Genomic DNA, 17,188 nt, shown 5'->3' with positions numbered 1-17,188 from the left:
TATAAGTTTTAATAGTTTTAATTCTGGTGTCATTCATCTGGAACATCAGTAAAATGTAAACTCCCTGAGAAAGGGGACATTGTTTTGTTCGTTGCTTTGTCCCCAGCCCTCAGTCACTAAATAAGTAGTAAACACCAAATAAACTGTTGATTGAACCAGCAGTTTTCGACTTTACCATTGTAGTTAAGCAGATACCCATAAGTGTCAATCTCTTTGAAATAAGTGGTAAGGAATGGGAAGGAAATGATAAAAATAAGTATCTGGTGTGGTGAGGTTGGGAGATGTGCTTGTAAATAAGTATTCTTTAAACTCTATACTTAATTTCTTGTCTCTGTTGTGAACTGTTTCTTTTCTACAAGAGTAATCTCTCTCCGTTTTTAAATTATAGTGCCTTTGCTACCCTTGAAGAGGAGGCTTGTACAGAACTTGTTCCTTACCTTGCTTATATACTTGATACCTTGGTCTTCGCATTTAGTAAATACCAGCATAAGAACTTGCTCATTCTTTATGATGCCATAGGAACTTTAGCAGACTCAGTAGGACATCACTTAAACAAACCTGTAAGTATCTGTGATGAACCATTATGAGAAAAATCAAATATAAAGCATAGTTATACTCAATGTGTCATATATTTGAAAAATGTTTAGGGAGGTATGAACACTTAGTGTTTGCAGCTTTAAGAATATAGGGCTGAAAAAGATAGCAAGTGTACTTACTTTTAAATAATATTAAAAAAAAGAAATACGTGCAGGGTGTGAAAATTAGGGCAGCTTATCACATGAATATACCAACACATTTTAGAGTGACAAAAGGAAAGGGGATAAACGTTTTATACTCTGGATTTCAGAGTTAAGAATAGAATAGATGGGTGAATCTCATTTGTTTAAATGGGATTTAATATTTGAATTTTAATATAGCTTGAAATCCCCTGCTGAAGAATAGACTTCTTGTTTATGATTACCCTGTAAAACATCTTAAGAAATAGTCTGTGTTTATAGGTTATGCTTAACACTTGGTGTAGGACACTTGTTTGTGGGTTTGCTTTGATGGTGGTTTTGGTTTTGTTTGGTAGGGGGTTTCCTAATATCTTAGATTAGACTACTTGGAATCTATCCTCCAGTTTACATGATGACTGTTTATTGATTTGATTGCAGGGATTCTTTCTTAGTAAGAACATTTAAATGATTATGAATCTTTTTCTACAATGTCTTCAATAAATTTATCTGTCATTTATAACCTACTGAACAGCAAGTCATATTACGTATCACAGGTCGTGGAACTAAAAGAATTCAAAGAATAAGTCTTAAAATTCTTTCCGTAAAAATTTTATACAATTATTCTAAATGGATTTTAGTTTTCATAGACTCGGTGTGGACTTGTTTACATATGATAGTGGAGCTTTCTGTGTTTTTCATCATTGTAATTTAGGAATATATCCAGATGCTAATGCCTCCACTGATCCAGAAATGGAACATGTTAAAGGATGAAGATAAAGATCTCTTCCCTTTACTTGAGGTATGCTGTTAACCATTCGTATGTGTGTTAGTCACTCAGCTGCATCAGACTCTGCAGCCCCATGGACTGTAGCCTTCCAGGCTCCTCTGTCCATGAAATTCCCCAGGCAAGGATACTAGAGTGGGTATCCATTCCCTTCTCCAGAGGTATGCTAAGCTGGCAACAGTTAGTTAACCTGTTTTTCATCAAAAAAACACATATTCAGACCTATAATGACTATATGTAATAAGTGTTAATTTACATTCTGAACCATTTCTATTAAAATGCTGAATAAACGTGCAGCTCCATATAACTTGACCTGTGTGCTCCATCTCTTCCATCGTGTCCAACTCTGCCGCCGCATGTAGGGTAGCCCACCAGGTACCTCTTACCTCTGTGTGGGATTTTCCTGGCAAGAATGCTGAAGTCAGTGGCCATGTCCTCCTCCAGGGGATCTTCCCAATCCAGGCATTGAACCTTGTCTCTGCATTGCAGGCGGATTCTTTACCGCTGAGCCACCAGGGACAAACTATTGAATTTATGTTTTCTAACCTGTTGTACTTGATAGTAAATTATCCTTGGAGATCTTTCCATATGAGTGTATATATATATATATATTTCTACTTAACTGTATTTCTTTATGTAGATATAAGCCACGTCATAATTGATATAGCTTAGATTCCTTTATCGTTTATGCATATATATACTCATATACATGTGAAGTAGCATCGACACCTTTTTTGTATAGTTTGAAGTTTTTTCATGTATTTTAATACTTTTTTTTAAACACCTCCCCCTGCCAAGTTTATATGCTATTCAAATAACTGAACACTCACTCAGATGTGGCAACTTAAATCTGGATGAACTGATTTTGATAGAGCCATATCAGTCATTCTAGTCTCCCCTGTTATTTCAGGGGTCATCACTTCTGCCTTGAATGGTCCCTACCCAACAAAGTAAAAACTTCTGTGACAAAGAACAATGGCTAATTCTGGGCCCAACAGAATAAAAAGAATACTTATAGCTAAATATATTTATTTCCAGGCAAGGCTCAGAATGTGCCCATATTCTGAGATCTACCCACATTATTGACCAAGATGGGAAGCTAAATAAATCTCACATATTTGAGGAAAAAAACTAGGAATACTTAATACTGAAATTTGTTCCTGAAAGATAATGTTCATTATAGAAACCTTAACTTTTTTTTCTGAGGAAACCTCCCTTGACCAGCTAGTAAACTTAAAGAGTAGAAATGACCAGGATTTTATTGAGTATGCTTTCAAGCATTTATCATAATCTTAATTATACCTGGAAATGTTACATGCATCTACTTTATCCTTTCCAGTGCCTGTCTTCAGTTGCCACAGCTCTGCAGTCTGGCTTCCTTCCGTACTGTGAACCTGTGTATCAGCGTTGCGTAAACCTAGTACAGAAGACTCTTGCACAAGCCATGGTATTTAAAAAAGTTTTTTATCTCTCCCTTCTTGGCATCAGAAACATTTTTCTAAGGATAGGCATAATGCATAAAAGCTTTTTCAGTAATTGCTTTAAAGTAGGTTTTAAAAAAATTGTGTGTAATTTCAGCTGAACAATGCTCAACCGGATCAATATGAGGCGCCAGATAAAGATTTTATGATAGTGGCCCTTGATTTACTCAGTGGCCTGGCTGAAGGACTTGGAGGCAACATTGAACAGCTGGTAGCACGAAGTAACATTCTAACACTAATGTATCAGTGCATGCAGGTGAGATTTACTGAATTAAAGTGAAGAGAAACTTCTGGTTCTCTGTGTCACATTGGGATTAATTTCTGCCGCTTTCTTGCAGGATAAAATGCCAGAGGTTCGACAGAGTTCCTTCGCCCTACTAGGTGACCTGACAAAAGCTTGCTTTCAGCATGTTAAACCTTGTATAGGTATGAATATTTTCTATTGCTGTGATGTGGTTTTTAACATTATTTTTCATCAGCTGTGGTTTTTATTATTAAACTGAAGTCTAATGAAATCCTGACATGTATTAATGTACATTTTACTGGTTAAATCTACTCTGATTGAAGCAGGTGGTTTGGAAACCCCTATTCTCTTGTTTCCTTGAATTCACCATCATTTCAGTGGCTTATTAGGTGTTCATGTTGTTGAAGAAAAGTTGGAAAAGTATTGCTTTAGAGATAGTTCATAGATACTTCTTAAATGGCCTCTTTCTTATTGGTGGAGGTACCCAGAAATAATAATATAATCAGGTTTTCTCATGATAAATCAGCATAAACTATGGGAAATTTCAGTTTTCTTAAAAGTAAATGAATTTTTTTTTCCTGTTTTAGTGGCGTAGTGTTTGTCTTAGCCTTTTGTGAAGATAATAAGCAATTGCTTGAATAATGTAACCTGAATTACTGTCAGACCCATAGATTAAGTCAGATTTTGGTCAGTTTTCTTCATTTCCGTATCCCATCATTTAATCTTGGTTTAAAATATTCATTTTAATTTTTTTTTTTTCGTTTGATACAGTGTGCTTTGGGAGGCCCCCCTCCAGTTTTGTTTTTTTTTTAAGGATGTAATTGACATATATTAAGACTTGTGTGTGGATTGAGAACTTTTAAGATCTACTATCTTAGCAACTTTCAAATAAACAATACAGTATTGTTAACTGTGAACTTCCCAGGTGGCTCAGTGGTAAAGAATTTACTTGCCAGTGCAGAGGCTGTAGGTAGGAAACACAGATTCTGTCCCTGGATTGGGAAGATTCCGTGGAGAAGGAAATGGCAACCCACTCCAGTATTCTTTCCAGGAAAATCTCATAGACAGAGGAGCCTGGTGTCCATACAGTCCATGGGGTCATGAAGAGCTGGGCATGACTGAGTGACTGCACACACACACACTCTCTCTCTCTCTCTCTCTCTCTCTCTCTCTCTCTCAACTGTAGTCATACTGTGGTAGACTACATCCCCCAGAGCCGAACTTATTTTAGAACCAAAAGGTTTTATCTTTTGACCTTCACTCAATTGCCAGTTGTATTTTTCAGTAATGTGTTTCTGAACTTGAATAATAACATTAATTATGATGTATTAAAGTAAGGCATCAAGTTTAAGCCTACCTACTCTAAATGAAATTATGGTGAATTATTGCTTTAGGGAAAACCTTGTTCTGCAGATACTTTCCCCCTGATTGAAGTTTTTGAGTTTAAATTTGTACAAAAAGATTTTTTTTTTGAGACTTTATAGGTCAAGTACCTTCTTCAAGAGATACACAATGTCTGATTGTTTTCTGTTTTTAATGTTACAAACTGGATTATTTTCTAGGTTAGTTTTCTCAAGAGTAATTTGGCAATATCTGGAGACACTGTTACACAGGGGAGGTGTTACTGGTGTCTGGTGGGTAGGGGCGAAGGATGTTTCTAAATATCCTATAATACATGAGACAGCCCCCTACAATAGAATAATCTGACCCAGATTATCAGTATTGCCGAGACTGAGAAATTGTGAAATCAGCTGGTTTATTAGGGATTAAAAAATGATATTCTAATTCTTCATTCAGTAGAGAGAATACTTATGTAGAGATATTCCCATATCAATAAATTACTGCCCATAGGTGGCTCAAACGGTAAAGAATCTACCAGTAATGCAGGAGACCCAGCTTCAGTCCTCGTGTGGGGAAGATCCTCTGGAGAAGGGAATGGCAATCTACTCCAGCATTCTTGTCTGAAAAATCCTATGGACAGAGGAGTCTGGCAGGCTATAGTCCATAGGGTCGCAAAGATTTAAACGTGACTGAGTGCCTGACTTTGTTCATATAGAACAGGCAGGATTATTGCTTGTTTCTTTATCTTTATTTACCAGTTTTGAAGGGAACGAACTGATTCCCAGCATCTTGCACAAGTCCTGTATTATATTTCAAGAGTTTGGTTTTTGTTTGTGTTAGTTATTTGAGTGTCAGCATGAACTCCTAACATTCCATTTTTCCTTTTAAACGGAAGATGATATTCAGAGACCACAGTCTGACATAAGAGTAAACGTTACAATAAAAACCAAAATCATCGATATAAAAAATTCTGTGTGTGTGAAAAACCAGCTTTGAAGAAGGTCCTGTTGTATCATATTTTCACTTTTAAAGTGAAATATTTAAAGTTAAATTTTCTGTCTGATGCCAAGAGAAATTACTCTGACCAGCTTTTTTTAATGATACTTAAAATGAAACCAAACTGGGGCTACTTCACATGAAAGTTCAGTGGCTAGATATTTCCTCCTTCATTTTCTTAAGATAATTATTGCCAACACTTTGTTTTTTTAAAGGTTATGTTTTGCCTAGGTTTCAGTTTCCATCTGGTAGATTTCCTTTAAAGCACAAAACTAAAGCTTTTTTTTTTTTTTTACCTAGCTGATTTCATGCCAATATTGGGAACCAACCTTAATCCAGAATTCATTTCAGTCTGCAATAATGCCACATGGGCAATTGGAGAGATCTCCATTCAAATGGGTAAGATTTCTGAACTCCCCCCCCCCAATAACACTTTTTAGATAACTTAATATTTTTGTAGTTGCCTTTTTCTAATGAGCTTTACCTATGTAAATATATAACATATCACAGTAAAGGGGGCAGCATATTTTCCATTGATATTTTAACAATGAAATGTTTCTTTTTTTGTTTTCTCTCTCGGGGATGATCTAGGTATAGAGATGCAGCCTTACATTCCTATGGTGTTGCACCAGCTTGTAGAAATCATTAACAGACCCAACACACCAAAGACGTTGTTAGAGAATACAGGTACCATACGACTGAACTGTTAACGGTGAAGAGAAAACGATCTGCCTTGTCATTTTAAGTTAAGATGCGTAGAGAAACCAAAGCAAAGCTAGCTTTAGAAACCCAGCTTATTAATTAATGGGTGTTTGGGATTCTCAGTCATGAAATGAACTGTTTGAGCTTCATTCCATAGCCAGTTTCCAGAAACTTTCCAAAAAACACTTTTTCCTCTGCTACAGTGTTTTAATACTCCCTAAAGTGGACCCCAGCTCAGATAACTATATGAATTTTTCATTAATTCAGAGTAACTGCTAGCTGGGGAGAATTTTTTAATATGTAAAAATGTAACCCCAAATAGATTGTATTGTGGTAGTTAGTCTGTTAATAATGGCATACGTATTTTGTATTTTGTTGTATACTTTTCTTCAAATTGGGAACTTGAGCAGTATCTTGTGGGATTTTTATTCAGAAGGCTTGTTTCTCTTTTGCATTTATAGAGAGCATGTTTATATTAAAGAATACCTTCCATACTATAGAACACATTGCAGGGTGATTTCTTCTTGCTCTGCCTTTTTGCTAATAATTTTTTAAAGTATGAATTTTGTTTTCAATCAGGCATGTCTTTTTCTTCATATACTAAGACAGTTGCAGCAGTATAGTCATAGCCAATGAATGCCTTACCAAAATACTGGACAAAGATTTAAATAAGTTTTTCTAAATAAATTTCTCTTCAAAGGTATTTTAATTTTATGGTTTTTAATTGTAGAAAGTTTATTATATCCTAATGTGATTATTGGTATGGAAGGAAGTCTTTTAATTATAAAACAGTTATATGGCTGTTTGGCTGTATGGGTACTGTTTGTATCTTAAAGTGAATGAGATTTTCCTGCTAAAAAGCTCAAAAACCTATGTGTAGGATGGTTATGAAATCTTGTCAGGTGTTTATCTCTTTAGAATGCAGTACCTATACATGACATTCAGATCTGAAACACTTGCCATTATAAAATTACTGTTGAACATTAAAAACTTCTTATTTATTTTTAAATGTGAATGCATAACTGCAAATAAATGTTGAGTGTAATGTATATTAAAGTTTCTTGTGGGATATCAGCTGGTGAATTTGCTGCATAGTTCCTTGAACAAATTGGCTTTATTTATAAGATTATATTCTAAGTATGAATCTACCCTAAGTAAATCAAGAGGTAGTTGATAATGCCTTTCAAGTTGATGGATTGAATTTGTGCCCTTAAGAAATACATTTGGGATTCACTGGATTATTCTTATCGCAAGTGACTGCAGAAAATGCTTCTCTTATTCCTTACCCAAAGGAGGAGAGATTAATTATTAAAATAAAATTGTCTATGGGTAATATCTGTAGATTTTAGCAACTTAATTATTAATACTATTGTCTTAATATTTCATAAAGTCAATTCCTTAGTGTTTGCAGTTACTTGGTTTTTTTCTAATTAGTATATCCTACACTGAACTTTTTCAATGGACCATCATCTGCTTTATCGCATGTTTCATTGGATTGTTCATACTTGCCTGTTTAATGAGAATGTTGCATAGTTTGTGTCTTTTGAACATAGGTTTTCTTTCTCTTGCTTCATATGAATCTGCTGGATTTTAGTATTATCTGTGTAGTTTGCTTCAAGTAATCCTTAAACATTTTTCTTTACCCCCTCCCCCACCCTTTTTTTATGAAAGGTTAACCTGTAAATTTTTGAGAGAACACCATTAAAGCACCTCATGGTTTGTTTTCTGTTTGTATTTTTTTTCCCATTGTGTATAAATGTATTTATATGTACGTACCTATGAACTGCAGAATGCAGTTCTGAGTTGCACTTGTTTTAGCTCTTTGTAAGTTCAAGAACTTAACTGAATTTTTATGGTAAATTTATATTTGATTGATTCCCACTTCAGATTTTTAAAAATAAAATATTAGCATGTTGTAATCATGTGTTTTATTATCTATCATTTTGTGCTGTGCATTTCATAGCAAGGACAAAATATTTGTTCCTTTGGTCCACATATCACATGCCATTACAGTGGACTTAATTTTCTTCTTGTCAAATAGGACTTGAAATTAGAATTGTTACTATCAGAGAGAGAGTTTTTTGGAATGGGATTTTGACATAGCACAGCAATTTTCCAATCCATTTATTCAGTATGTACCGTAACACTTAAAATTTGATAGTTGATTTCGATGTTAGGCAAGAAATGGTCCACTAGCTTATTTTGGAAATGTTGGTAAACAAACCAAAAATATACCAAAATTTTGATTAAATTCCTACATAATTGCAAAGAATAAAAGTCACTTTTAAAAAGCAGTATGAAGAAGTGAGAAAGATTTTAACTTCTGAGAAGTATGTTTGAATAGACAATTCAGAAATGTAATCATTTACATTTACTGCTATTTCTTGGAGGGGGGACTAGATTTCATTATTAAACTCTGGAATTTTAACTGACTGTGAAGGAAGAATCTATATCTATTTAATCCGCTCATTGTTTTTATTAACAGAATAACACTTGATTGAGCGAGAAAAGCAGTTCATCATGGTTTTTGGTGTTCTCTCAATCTTTAAAGTTTTTTTAATTCCTTTTGTTTTTCTTTTTCCAAGAGTATGCCATATATGTTGCTGCCCCTTATTATAGGGGGTGGTAATAAACAGCACTGGTGAAATCTTATGTTTATTATCATACACAAATTCTGTTGGTTTCTGTTTCTGAGTTATTTGTTGTTTTTTCTTTATTTTTTCTCCTTCCCCCTCATTTGCTCATGTCTTGGTTGGCGTTTGGTGGTGTATAACCGTGATTGCGTTACCTTAGCAATAACAATTGGTCGTCTTGGTTACGTTTGTCCTCAAGAGGTGGCCCCCATGCTACAGCAGTTTATAAGACCCTGGTGTGTATTATTCAATCTTTTTTTTTTAATTCATTTTTCTTCACTCTTTCTTTCTCTTTCTATCTCACTTTTAGATATATTTTCAGTTGGTTACAAAAATCACAATCCTTAATCATTGCCAACCATGTGACTAATCTTGTCCTATCGGGTTTGTGAGGTTTTCAGTAGCATCGTCATGTATATTTATTTTATGTTGTGGCTAACGACTAATTGATGCATGGGATAAGATTGTCACATGCTTGCTGTGTTAAAAAGCCTGATTATACATAAAAAGCATTTAAATATCCACCAGTAAAATAAAGATGCATGCAAATTCTATAAATTTTAGGTTTCTGCATTATGTTTCCTTTTTAAAATTAATTTGAAAATTTGGATTGCATTAAGAAATACATGTTTAAATTTGTTATGTATAAAAATCTTATTTGCTTGTTAATGTAAAAATTGAACATCTACACCATAACTTGTATAGTAATAGTTTCTATTGTGGCAGTATATCCTATGTTCTGCTGCTTTCAACTGACAGTCTTTCAATTCAAGTCATTTTTAGTAGTGTTTAATGGAATACAAGTCATAATACAGTTTTAAAAATTGATAATTTACCTTAGCTCAAGCTAATTAATAGTGTAAATGGGAGATTAAAATCAGTTGTTATTACTTAGATGCAATCTATTGGTAAGAATTGTGAATTTGAAGGTTTTCACTGTATTAAGACTAGATGGGCCTAACATAATATAGTATGAGAAGCTTAAGCTTTATGAAAATTCTTTGAATATAAACATTATCTCTACTCTGGTGCTTATTCCATTAAATACTGTCCATTAGAATTGTAGTTGAACCTACTTTTTACTTAAATGCTAAACTCAATTCTATAATTTAATAGGTGCACCTCTCTGAGAAACATAAGGGACAATGAGGAAAAGGATTCAGCATTTCGTGGGATTTGTACCATGATCAGTGTGAATCCCAGTGGAGTAATCCAAGTAAGATGTTCATAAGGTTTTAATTTTTAATGTTCTGAATTATTAAACTTTAAAGGAGGGGGAAGTATTTTTTAAACTATAATTACGAAGATACTGAAACGTGTTTTCAATGTATATTTCCTAATACCTTGAATTGATAATACCTATTTTTATTTTTTAAATCTTTTTTTCTGTTGTGGCTTATAATAATAACAGATTGAAAGAATAAAAGTTATATTCTTGAGTTGAATGAAGCCAAAGGTTCTTTCATCCTTTTAGATCTCATTTATTTACTTTGTAAATGCTTCCTAAAACAGTGAATATAAATTTCCTGAGTTTGAGGCTCTCTATACTTAAGAGAATGATTAAATAGGAGGATACTCTTTCTCTTCAGTTCAGTTTAGTCGCTCAGTCGTGTCCGACTCTTTGCGACCCCAGGAATCGCAGCACGCCAGGCCTCCCTGTCCATCACCAACTCCCAAGTTCACTCAGACTCACGTCCATCGAATCAGTGATGCCATCTAGCCATCTCATCCTCTGTTGTCCCTTCTCCTGCCCCCAATCCCTCCCAGCATCAGAGTCTTTTCCGATGAGTCAACTCTTCGCGTGAGGTGGCCAGAGTACTGGAGTTTCAGCTTTAGCATCATTCCTTCCACAGAAATCCCAGGGCTGATCTTCAGAATGGACTGGGTGGATCTCCTTGCAGTGCAAGGGACTCTCTCAAGAGTCTTCTCCAACACCACGGTTCAAAAGCATCAATTCTTTGGCGCTCAGCCTTCTTCACAGTCCAACTCTCACATCCATACAGTAAATAAAATAGAGTACTGAGTCAACCATTATAACTGCTTTAACTTTGATTTATTATCCTTATTTTGTTTCCTATACTAGTTTAGATTATATTTAGACATCTTTAGCATTTAAAGAATTATTTGGCAACAATACCAAACGTGAATCTGATCAAACCTCTGGATCCAGCTTACACGTAAAATGTAAAGGAACATGTTGATTGATACCAAATGTATGAAATCAACAAAATACAGGCTGTGGGCTTTAGGTTAAATGCCCCACATTCCTCAACAGGTACAAATTGTAAGGAAAAGAAAGTGTAAGAAGGGTTTTCAAGAAAACCTTTCACTTTTAAGAGATGGGTGCTTTGAACATTTTTTAATTGATGTGTAGAAAATAGGCACTGAACCACATACACAATAGATTTTAGGCACATGCATTTTATTTGCGTAAATATGTGTTTTATGTACGTATTGGTATTAGTGAATTTTGGAGTTAATGAGGTTCTCTGAATTTAATAGTATAATTTAAAATAGTCGACATCTCACACCATCAGCAATATTTTGTATGTTGAACTGTTTCAGTAAGATAGTTGAGACTGAAAAATACTTAAGTGAAGTATTTCAAGTATATACCTGTTATCTTGTTCTTTTAGTCAGAATAACCTGATTGTCTTTTAAATAACAGTCTGAGCATTGGGAGTGTTTTTGTTTGTCTGAGTTGAGTTGGATTAGGTGCTGTTGGTAACTGCATAATTTTTGTTCTAACTTAATGGTCATTTCATTTACATTTCTGCCTGAAGACGGATCTTGAAACTTAGGCCTATTAATTTTCATATACTTTAAATAAAGTTGATTTGATATATATTTAACTAGCTTAAAATTATTTCTCAGCCAATCAAAACTGTAAAATTACTGAATTTATAGAATTCTTTAATTCTATAAATGAAGGGTTTTTTGAACTGGTCCTTATTTGATGCTTTCAGTCTTTGCTGATGTATACATTAGACTGGGGTTTTGTTCTGTAATGTAAAATGAAATACAAGAAGGCACTAAATTCTAATATAAACTGTATGAATTAGAGATTCCTTGATAAGGTGGAGTCTTAAGGACAACCATTAAGAAATCACTTACAATTCCTTATCATAGCTGTTAAGTTTTTTTTTTTTTTAACCTAGAATTCTCTTGGTATATATTCTGAGGTTTACATGTCTTTTCTTGTGTTTGACAAGTATAGTATCAATATAAGGTGTATTTTTTGCTCGTTACAGGATTTTATATTTTTTTGTGATGCTGTCGCATCATGGATTAATCCAAAAGATGATCTGAGAGACATGTTCTGTAAGGTAACTAAAAAGTCTTTATGATACATATCTTGTAACTGTTGCAGTCCTAGTTGGGAAATAAATTATCTTTTTATTTCATATGGGACTTAGACTCTTTGAGTAGGTGTTGGTAGACTATGTAACCTTTGTTTTGGTAAAGAAGTTGACTTTCTTTTCTTGATATACAGTCGTGACCTTGTATCAATAGAGCACATACTTTTAAAATGTTTTCTCAAGCAGTACCACTGACTCACGTAGGCCCATTATGCCAGCTATACTAAATAAGTAGTTTGTTAGCTGCCCAGTTGTGTCCGACCCTTTGCAACCTGTCCCATTGCCAGGCTCCTCTGTCCATGGAATTCTTCAGGAATACTGGAGTGGGTTGCCATTCTCTTCTCCAGGGGATCTTCCCTACCCAGGGATCAAACCTTGGTCTCTTGCATTGCAGGCAGATTCTGTAGCATCCTAGCCATCAGGGAGGCCCATGCAAAGTAGGATATATTTTCAAAAATGACTGACTAAGATTGGAGTATAATATAATCTGTTGAACAAAGTCAGTCTAGTAGTCACAACAAGGATTAAACCTGTCTGTTTCAGTAATGCCCTCCTTGGATTAATTCTAGTCACCCCTCAATAGTGAACTATATAGTTGCAGCAATGAACCCAAAGCTTTGTATATTTTCCATTTGAAAATATGGCATAAAAATTTTAATCCCTTGGGTGGATTCTATACCTTTATGCTTGCTTCTCATTACTATTTTGGCAGAGTTGCTTAGAGTACTTCTTTTACTAGGACACTTAACTGAATTCTAACCTTCTCAAAGCAAAGTGTGCAGCGTATCTATCCTGTGAGGTGCTTTTGGGCAAGACATGGAATGATAACAGATTTCAACAAAAGTTTGAGAATACTTTAAAATGGGTAAAATTTTAGAGTAATCAATAGTGTTTGATTTCAGAAGCTATGCAGATACGAGTTCCTCTTTTGTTACTGATTATTTAATGATTATTTACTTTTTGCAGATCCTTCATGGATTTAAAAATCAAGTTGGAGATGAAAATTGGAGGCGTTTCTCTGACCAGTTTCCGCTTCCCTTAAAAGAGCGTCTTGCAGCTTTTTATGGTGTTTAATCTCATATACTTAAGCTGCAGTCCCAAAATTAGGGGTAAGTTGTAAGAAATTTGGAATTTTTCAGGATGGAAAAACTTGTTAGGACTTCAGTCTAGAACTACCATGAATAGAATAAAAGCTGTTTGTTTCCCACAGAGGTTGAGTAAAAGAGTTTTATATTACATTTGACTTAAAATTGACTTATGTGAAGTCTAAAGATTGATTTATTTATTTATGAACCAGCAAAGCAAGATAAAATGCATGGTTCCACTTTGAAGCCTCTTAGAAGGAAATCCAAGTTGGTACGCTAGTTAAATTTCAACCTGTCCTTTTCTTAATTTTTTAAGTATAGCCTTTTATATATCAAAAGCTTTCTGTGTTGTGAGCTTTAGGGAAAACCCAAGTAGAACTGGAGCTCAGTTTGGTCTCAGTAAAAATAATTATTCAATATTTATTCTTTATATTTTATTGAGTCCCTACCTTGTGCCCAGCACTGTTTTTTTTTTGTTTGTTTGTTTGTTTTTTGAAAGGTTCATTTTTGATTTGGGGTGGTAAAGAGGTAAGTCCACCTGGACTCTTGTTCTTTGAGTTTTTCTGACCTAAGTCAAACTAACAATTCTCGTATTTTAGCCTTAGTTCCCTCATTAGGTTATTTTAAGGATTAAATACTGTGCCAGGACTAGGTATATTGCCTGACACACTAAGTTGGCTCTTTTATAAATATTAGAAATATGGGTGATAATGTTTTAATTCAAGAAATAACGGCTGCCATTGAGATCCATTGTACAAATAGGGATAAAGAATTAGACTCATCGTCCTACAAGCCATATTTCGTCTGTTTGCAGTGCTGCGCCTCTCTCTGCCTGACATCACTTTCTGTGTCTGATGCAAGAGGCAGCTGAGAGCCATAGGAGAAAGAGGCCACATGGCTTCACTGACTAGTGTGATCCTGGGCAGTTGGTCCAGTTTTTTATGTTCTTTAGAGATTGTATTATTACTTGATTCATTTTATGTTCCACTGGTCTTAAAAAAGAAACAGTTTTGTTTAAGTATAAAATTGTTTTGTTTTCTTACAGGTCCTTCAGTCTTGGAGACTGTGAGGGAGCCTCTGCACCCAGGGAAAATGTTACCCTTTACAGGGGGGAAGGGTAAACCAGTAGGGACTACAGTACAATCCCAACCCTACTGGGAGGGCGGGAGGGAGGTGTTGCCGTCACTGTATTAAGTCGATGTTGGGAAACGTTTTAACATCTGGAGCCTTTGTGGGTGGAAATCTGTCTCCAATTACAACTCTGCACTGGATGTGAAGAAGCAAAAAAAAACCTATCTACTCACAAAACAGTACATTCTGGAATATTATGGGGAATTGTACCAAAACAAGAACCATATAAACGCTGCGTAGGGATAAGAAAGAAGAGAAATTCTATAGCGCACAATAAAGGAAACCTAAGAGTGGGGATTAGAGACAGTAAAGGGTTTTTTTTTTCTTTTCTTTTTTTTTTTTTAATTTAAAAGGTTTTATAAAATTTCCCACATGATGGGGCTTTGTTTTTTGCATGCTGATGAAGAACTACACAAATGAAAGCTAATCGAGTTAAAATCAGCTTGCCTACCCATAGTAGAAGCAGGTTCTTGGAAGTTACAATTTAAGGTACCCCAAAAAGTTGGAAATAAAACAAAACAAATTTAAACAATGAAGCACCCTGTGAAATGCCAAATGAGTCACTCCTTTTACCTTTGTGGGGTGGGCAGGGAGGGAGGAATAAATGGGGCTGGACATATCGAACTGAAGATTGGCATCTTGGTTTTTCATTAAGACATTAACGTAGCGGCTATAATTTGATGGTTGTACATCGTTAGATTTAATTTCTAGGCCAAGATATTGTTCTTTTTAAAGTGCAGTTTAAGGTTCAGGCATGCGTTCTGGCTCATAGTGATTGAAAGTACTTTGAATTAGTGGGGGAGTAGCATGCTTGCATCACATAGAGTGAGATTGGTATTCAGTTACCTCTGTGGCGCCAGTTTGTGTTGCAGTTTACCGATTCAATATAGCCCTGCATTTAAAATTCCTTTTTAAGATTTGTGAATTTTCTTTTTATTAAGAATATAGATATAAAGTACTGTAGTTTACAGCTAGGCCTTGAAATAATCTTTTTAGGATCTGTTAGGAATAAGATTGGTATTGTATCGTGTGTAACCTGCACAATGTGGAAAGCTGATATACCTGTGCAAAATCTTTGCCTCTGTGCTGTCAGTGTGGTGTGCTTTCTGCATGGTTATATGCTACTAGTGATTTTATCAAAACTTCTCTAAAACTTAAATTACATGGTAAAGATCTGTAAGAGGCGCATAAATGTTAGTTGGCACATAAAGACAATTGTAGAAGTTGAAGACATGATTGCTATATTTCAATGTTTATTCCCACTCAACATATTGCCTTCTGAGCTTTCTTTTTTTGTTCAAAGCATGATCTTAAAGATATGTTTAAGTTACTGGATGTGATGCAGGGTTCCTACACTGTATTGGCGCATGTTGGTGGCCCTCTGTGCCCTAGATACCTGCACACGGGGTGCAAGTAAAAAGCTACAGAGTGAAAGTGGGTTTGGATCCTCTTCATTTCATTTGTTTAGCTTTTCTGTTATTTTTCTCTACTTACATGTATTCCTGTGAATAAATCCTTGTTAAGTTAACCCTTTACTTTTCCTTCCATGTGTATTTTCTTATATACTGTGAATGTGAAAACCTAACTGGTACACTTGATCTTGTGTCCATATGGAAGTGCAAGTCTTTATTAATTTGGATTGCCTGAACAGTGTATCCCATGATGATGAAGGAAAATGGAGAGATTTTTCTTTTTAACTCTGCTGGTCAGAGATGAAGCCACACCTTTCCATTTTTCAATGCTGCATATTTAATCTGCAACAGAAATGTTAAGCCATAACAACCTTTTTATATTTTAGTTTGTCACCTTTGCATTGCAGAATAAATACTGAATAACCATTTTTGTAAGCAGTTACTCCTCTTTGCATGGTTCTATTCCTCTAAAGGTGTTGAATGACACAGCCATTGCACTGAAGTCTGAGCTGTGTGCGTGTGAATTTATAAATACCGTTTCAAAAAAATTCAAATGCATGGTAGCATGCAGAAAGGTTTTTGTTGTGTGTGTGTGTATTTTTTTTAACATGTTCTTTCACCTTCTTTTCTCTACTTTGGCTTTGCAAATTTCAGTCTGTAGAGCCTGAAATTAAATCATATTTTTAGTGTCCACTTGTTTTTAATCGTAAGTTGGATCCAAAGGGTATGTAGCATTTTGCTTTCTAGTACCATTGCCTCATTGGGAGCTCAAAATGTGCTTCCTAGTTAGTGTTTAAAACCTGATTAGGGTAGCTGTTTTATCCTCAACTTCTAGTGATATGTAGTTCTCCAAAACTTTTCAATATGGGAGATATTTTAATATTCTGGAATAAGTAGTAAAGATTTTAAATTGAGAGAAAAGACAAAATTCTCAAGAACTCTTCTAAAACATACAGAAACGGTCTTCAATAAACCTGTGATTGACAATTCTGTATTGACTGAAAAGCATTGTTACCTATTGAGTGGAAAAATTAATTTCTAATTAGATATGTAACCAGTCGTGCCCCTTTTTATAGTCAGTGTGTTTTTAAATTGAAATTTAATTTAAAAATACAACATATAAATAAATAGACTGCAACCTGAGATGAGGTTGGGTTTTGGGGTTCCCCCCCCTTAAGGTTATAGTTTCTTCCTAATTGTATTTCAGATACATAGTATAACATAGGAATTTGCAGAAGCCATTTAAGTTTAAGTTATCTTTTGAGGTAAGCTCTGATTTAGCATTTATTCTGATAAAACTTAAT

The 17,188-nt window shown here is 34.7% G+C and overlaps 1 protein-coding gene across 5 annotated transcripts in view; it reads left to right on the top strand.

The window, feature by feature from the left end:
- The window catches only part of TNPO1 (transportin 1), an 84,752-nt gene extending 68,745 nt beyond the window's left edge, over positions 1 to 16,007 (top strand). For 3 of the 5 annotated variants that reach the window (XM_069556200.1, XM_069556202.1, XM_069556201.1), the window contains exons 14-25: positions 389 to 560; positions 1,429 to 1,515; positions 2,840 to 2,947; positions 3,079 to 3,237; positions 3,320 to 3,407; positions 5,863 to 5,961; positions 6,154 to 6,249; positions 9,058 to 9,133; positions 10,014 to 10,113; positions 12,149 to 12,223; positions 13,223 to 13,365; positions 14,387 to 16,007. In XM_069556200.1, coding sequence (XP_069412301.1) covers positions 389 to 560; positions 1,429 to 1,515; positions 2,840 to 2,947; positions 3,079 to 3,237; positions 3,320 to 3,407; positions 5,863 to 5,961; positions 6,154 to 6,249; positions 9,058 to 9,133; positions 10,014 to 10,113; positions 12,149 to 12,223; positions 13,223 to 13,330 — 1,168 coding nt within the window. In that variant the 3' untranslated portion in view covers positions 13,331 to 13,365; positions 14,387 to 16,007. The remainder of the gene's footprint in view (positions 1 to 388; positions 561 to 1,428; positions 1,516 to 2,839; positions 2,948 to 3,078; positions 3,238 to 3,319; positions 3,408 to 5,862; positions 5,962 to 6,153; positions 6,250 to 9,057; positions 9,134 to 10,013; positions 10,114 to 12,148; positions 12,224 to 13,222; positions 13,366 to 14,386) is intronic. The other 2 variants (XR_011249647.1, XR_011249648.1) reach the window with 1 other exon arrangement.
- Positions 16,008 to 17,188: the final 1,181 nt, after the last annotated feature.

This window comes from Ovis canadensis, chromosome 16, assembly GCF_042477335.2.
Source record: "Ovis canadensis isolate MfBH-ARS-UI-01 breed Bighorn chromosome 16, ARS-UI_OviCan_v2, whole genome shotgun sequence".
In the NCBI taxonomy this organism is placed as follows: domain Eukaryota; kingdom Metazoa; phylum Chordata; class Mammalia; order Artiodactyla; family Bovidae; genus Ovis; species Ovis canadensis.
Note: the sequence above shows the minus strand (reverse complement) of the source record. Positions and strands in the feature narration are given on the sequence as shown.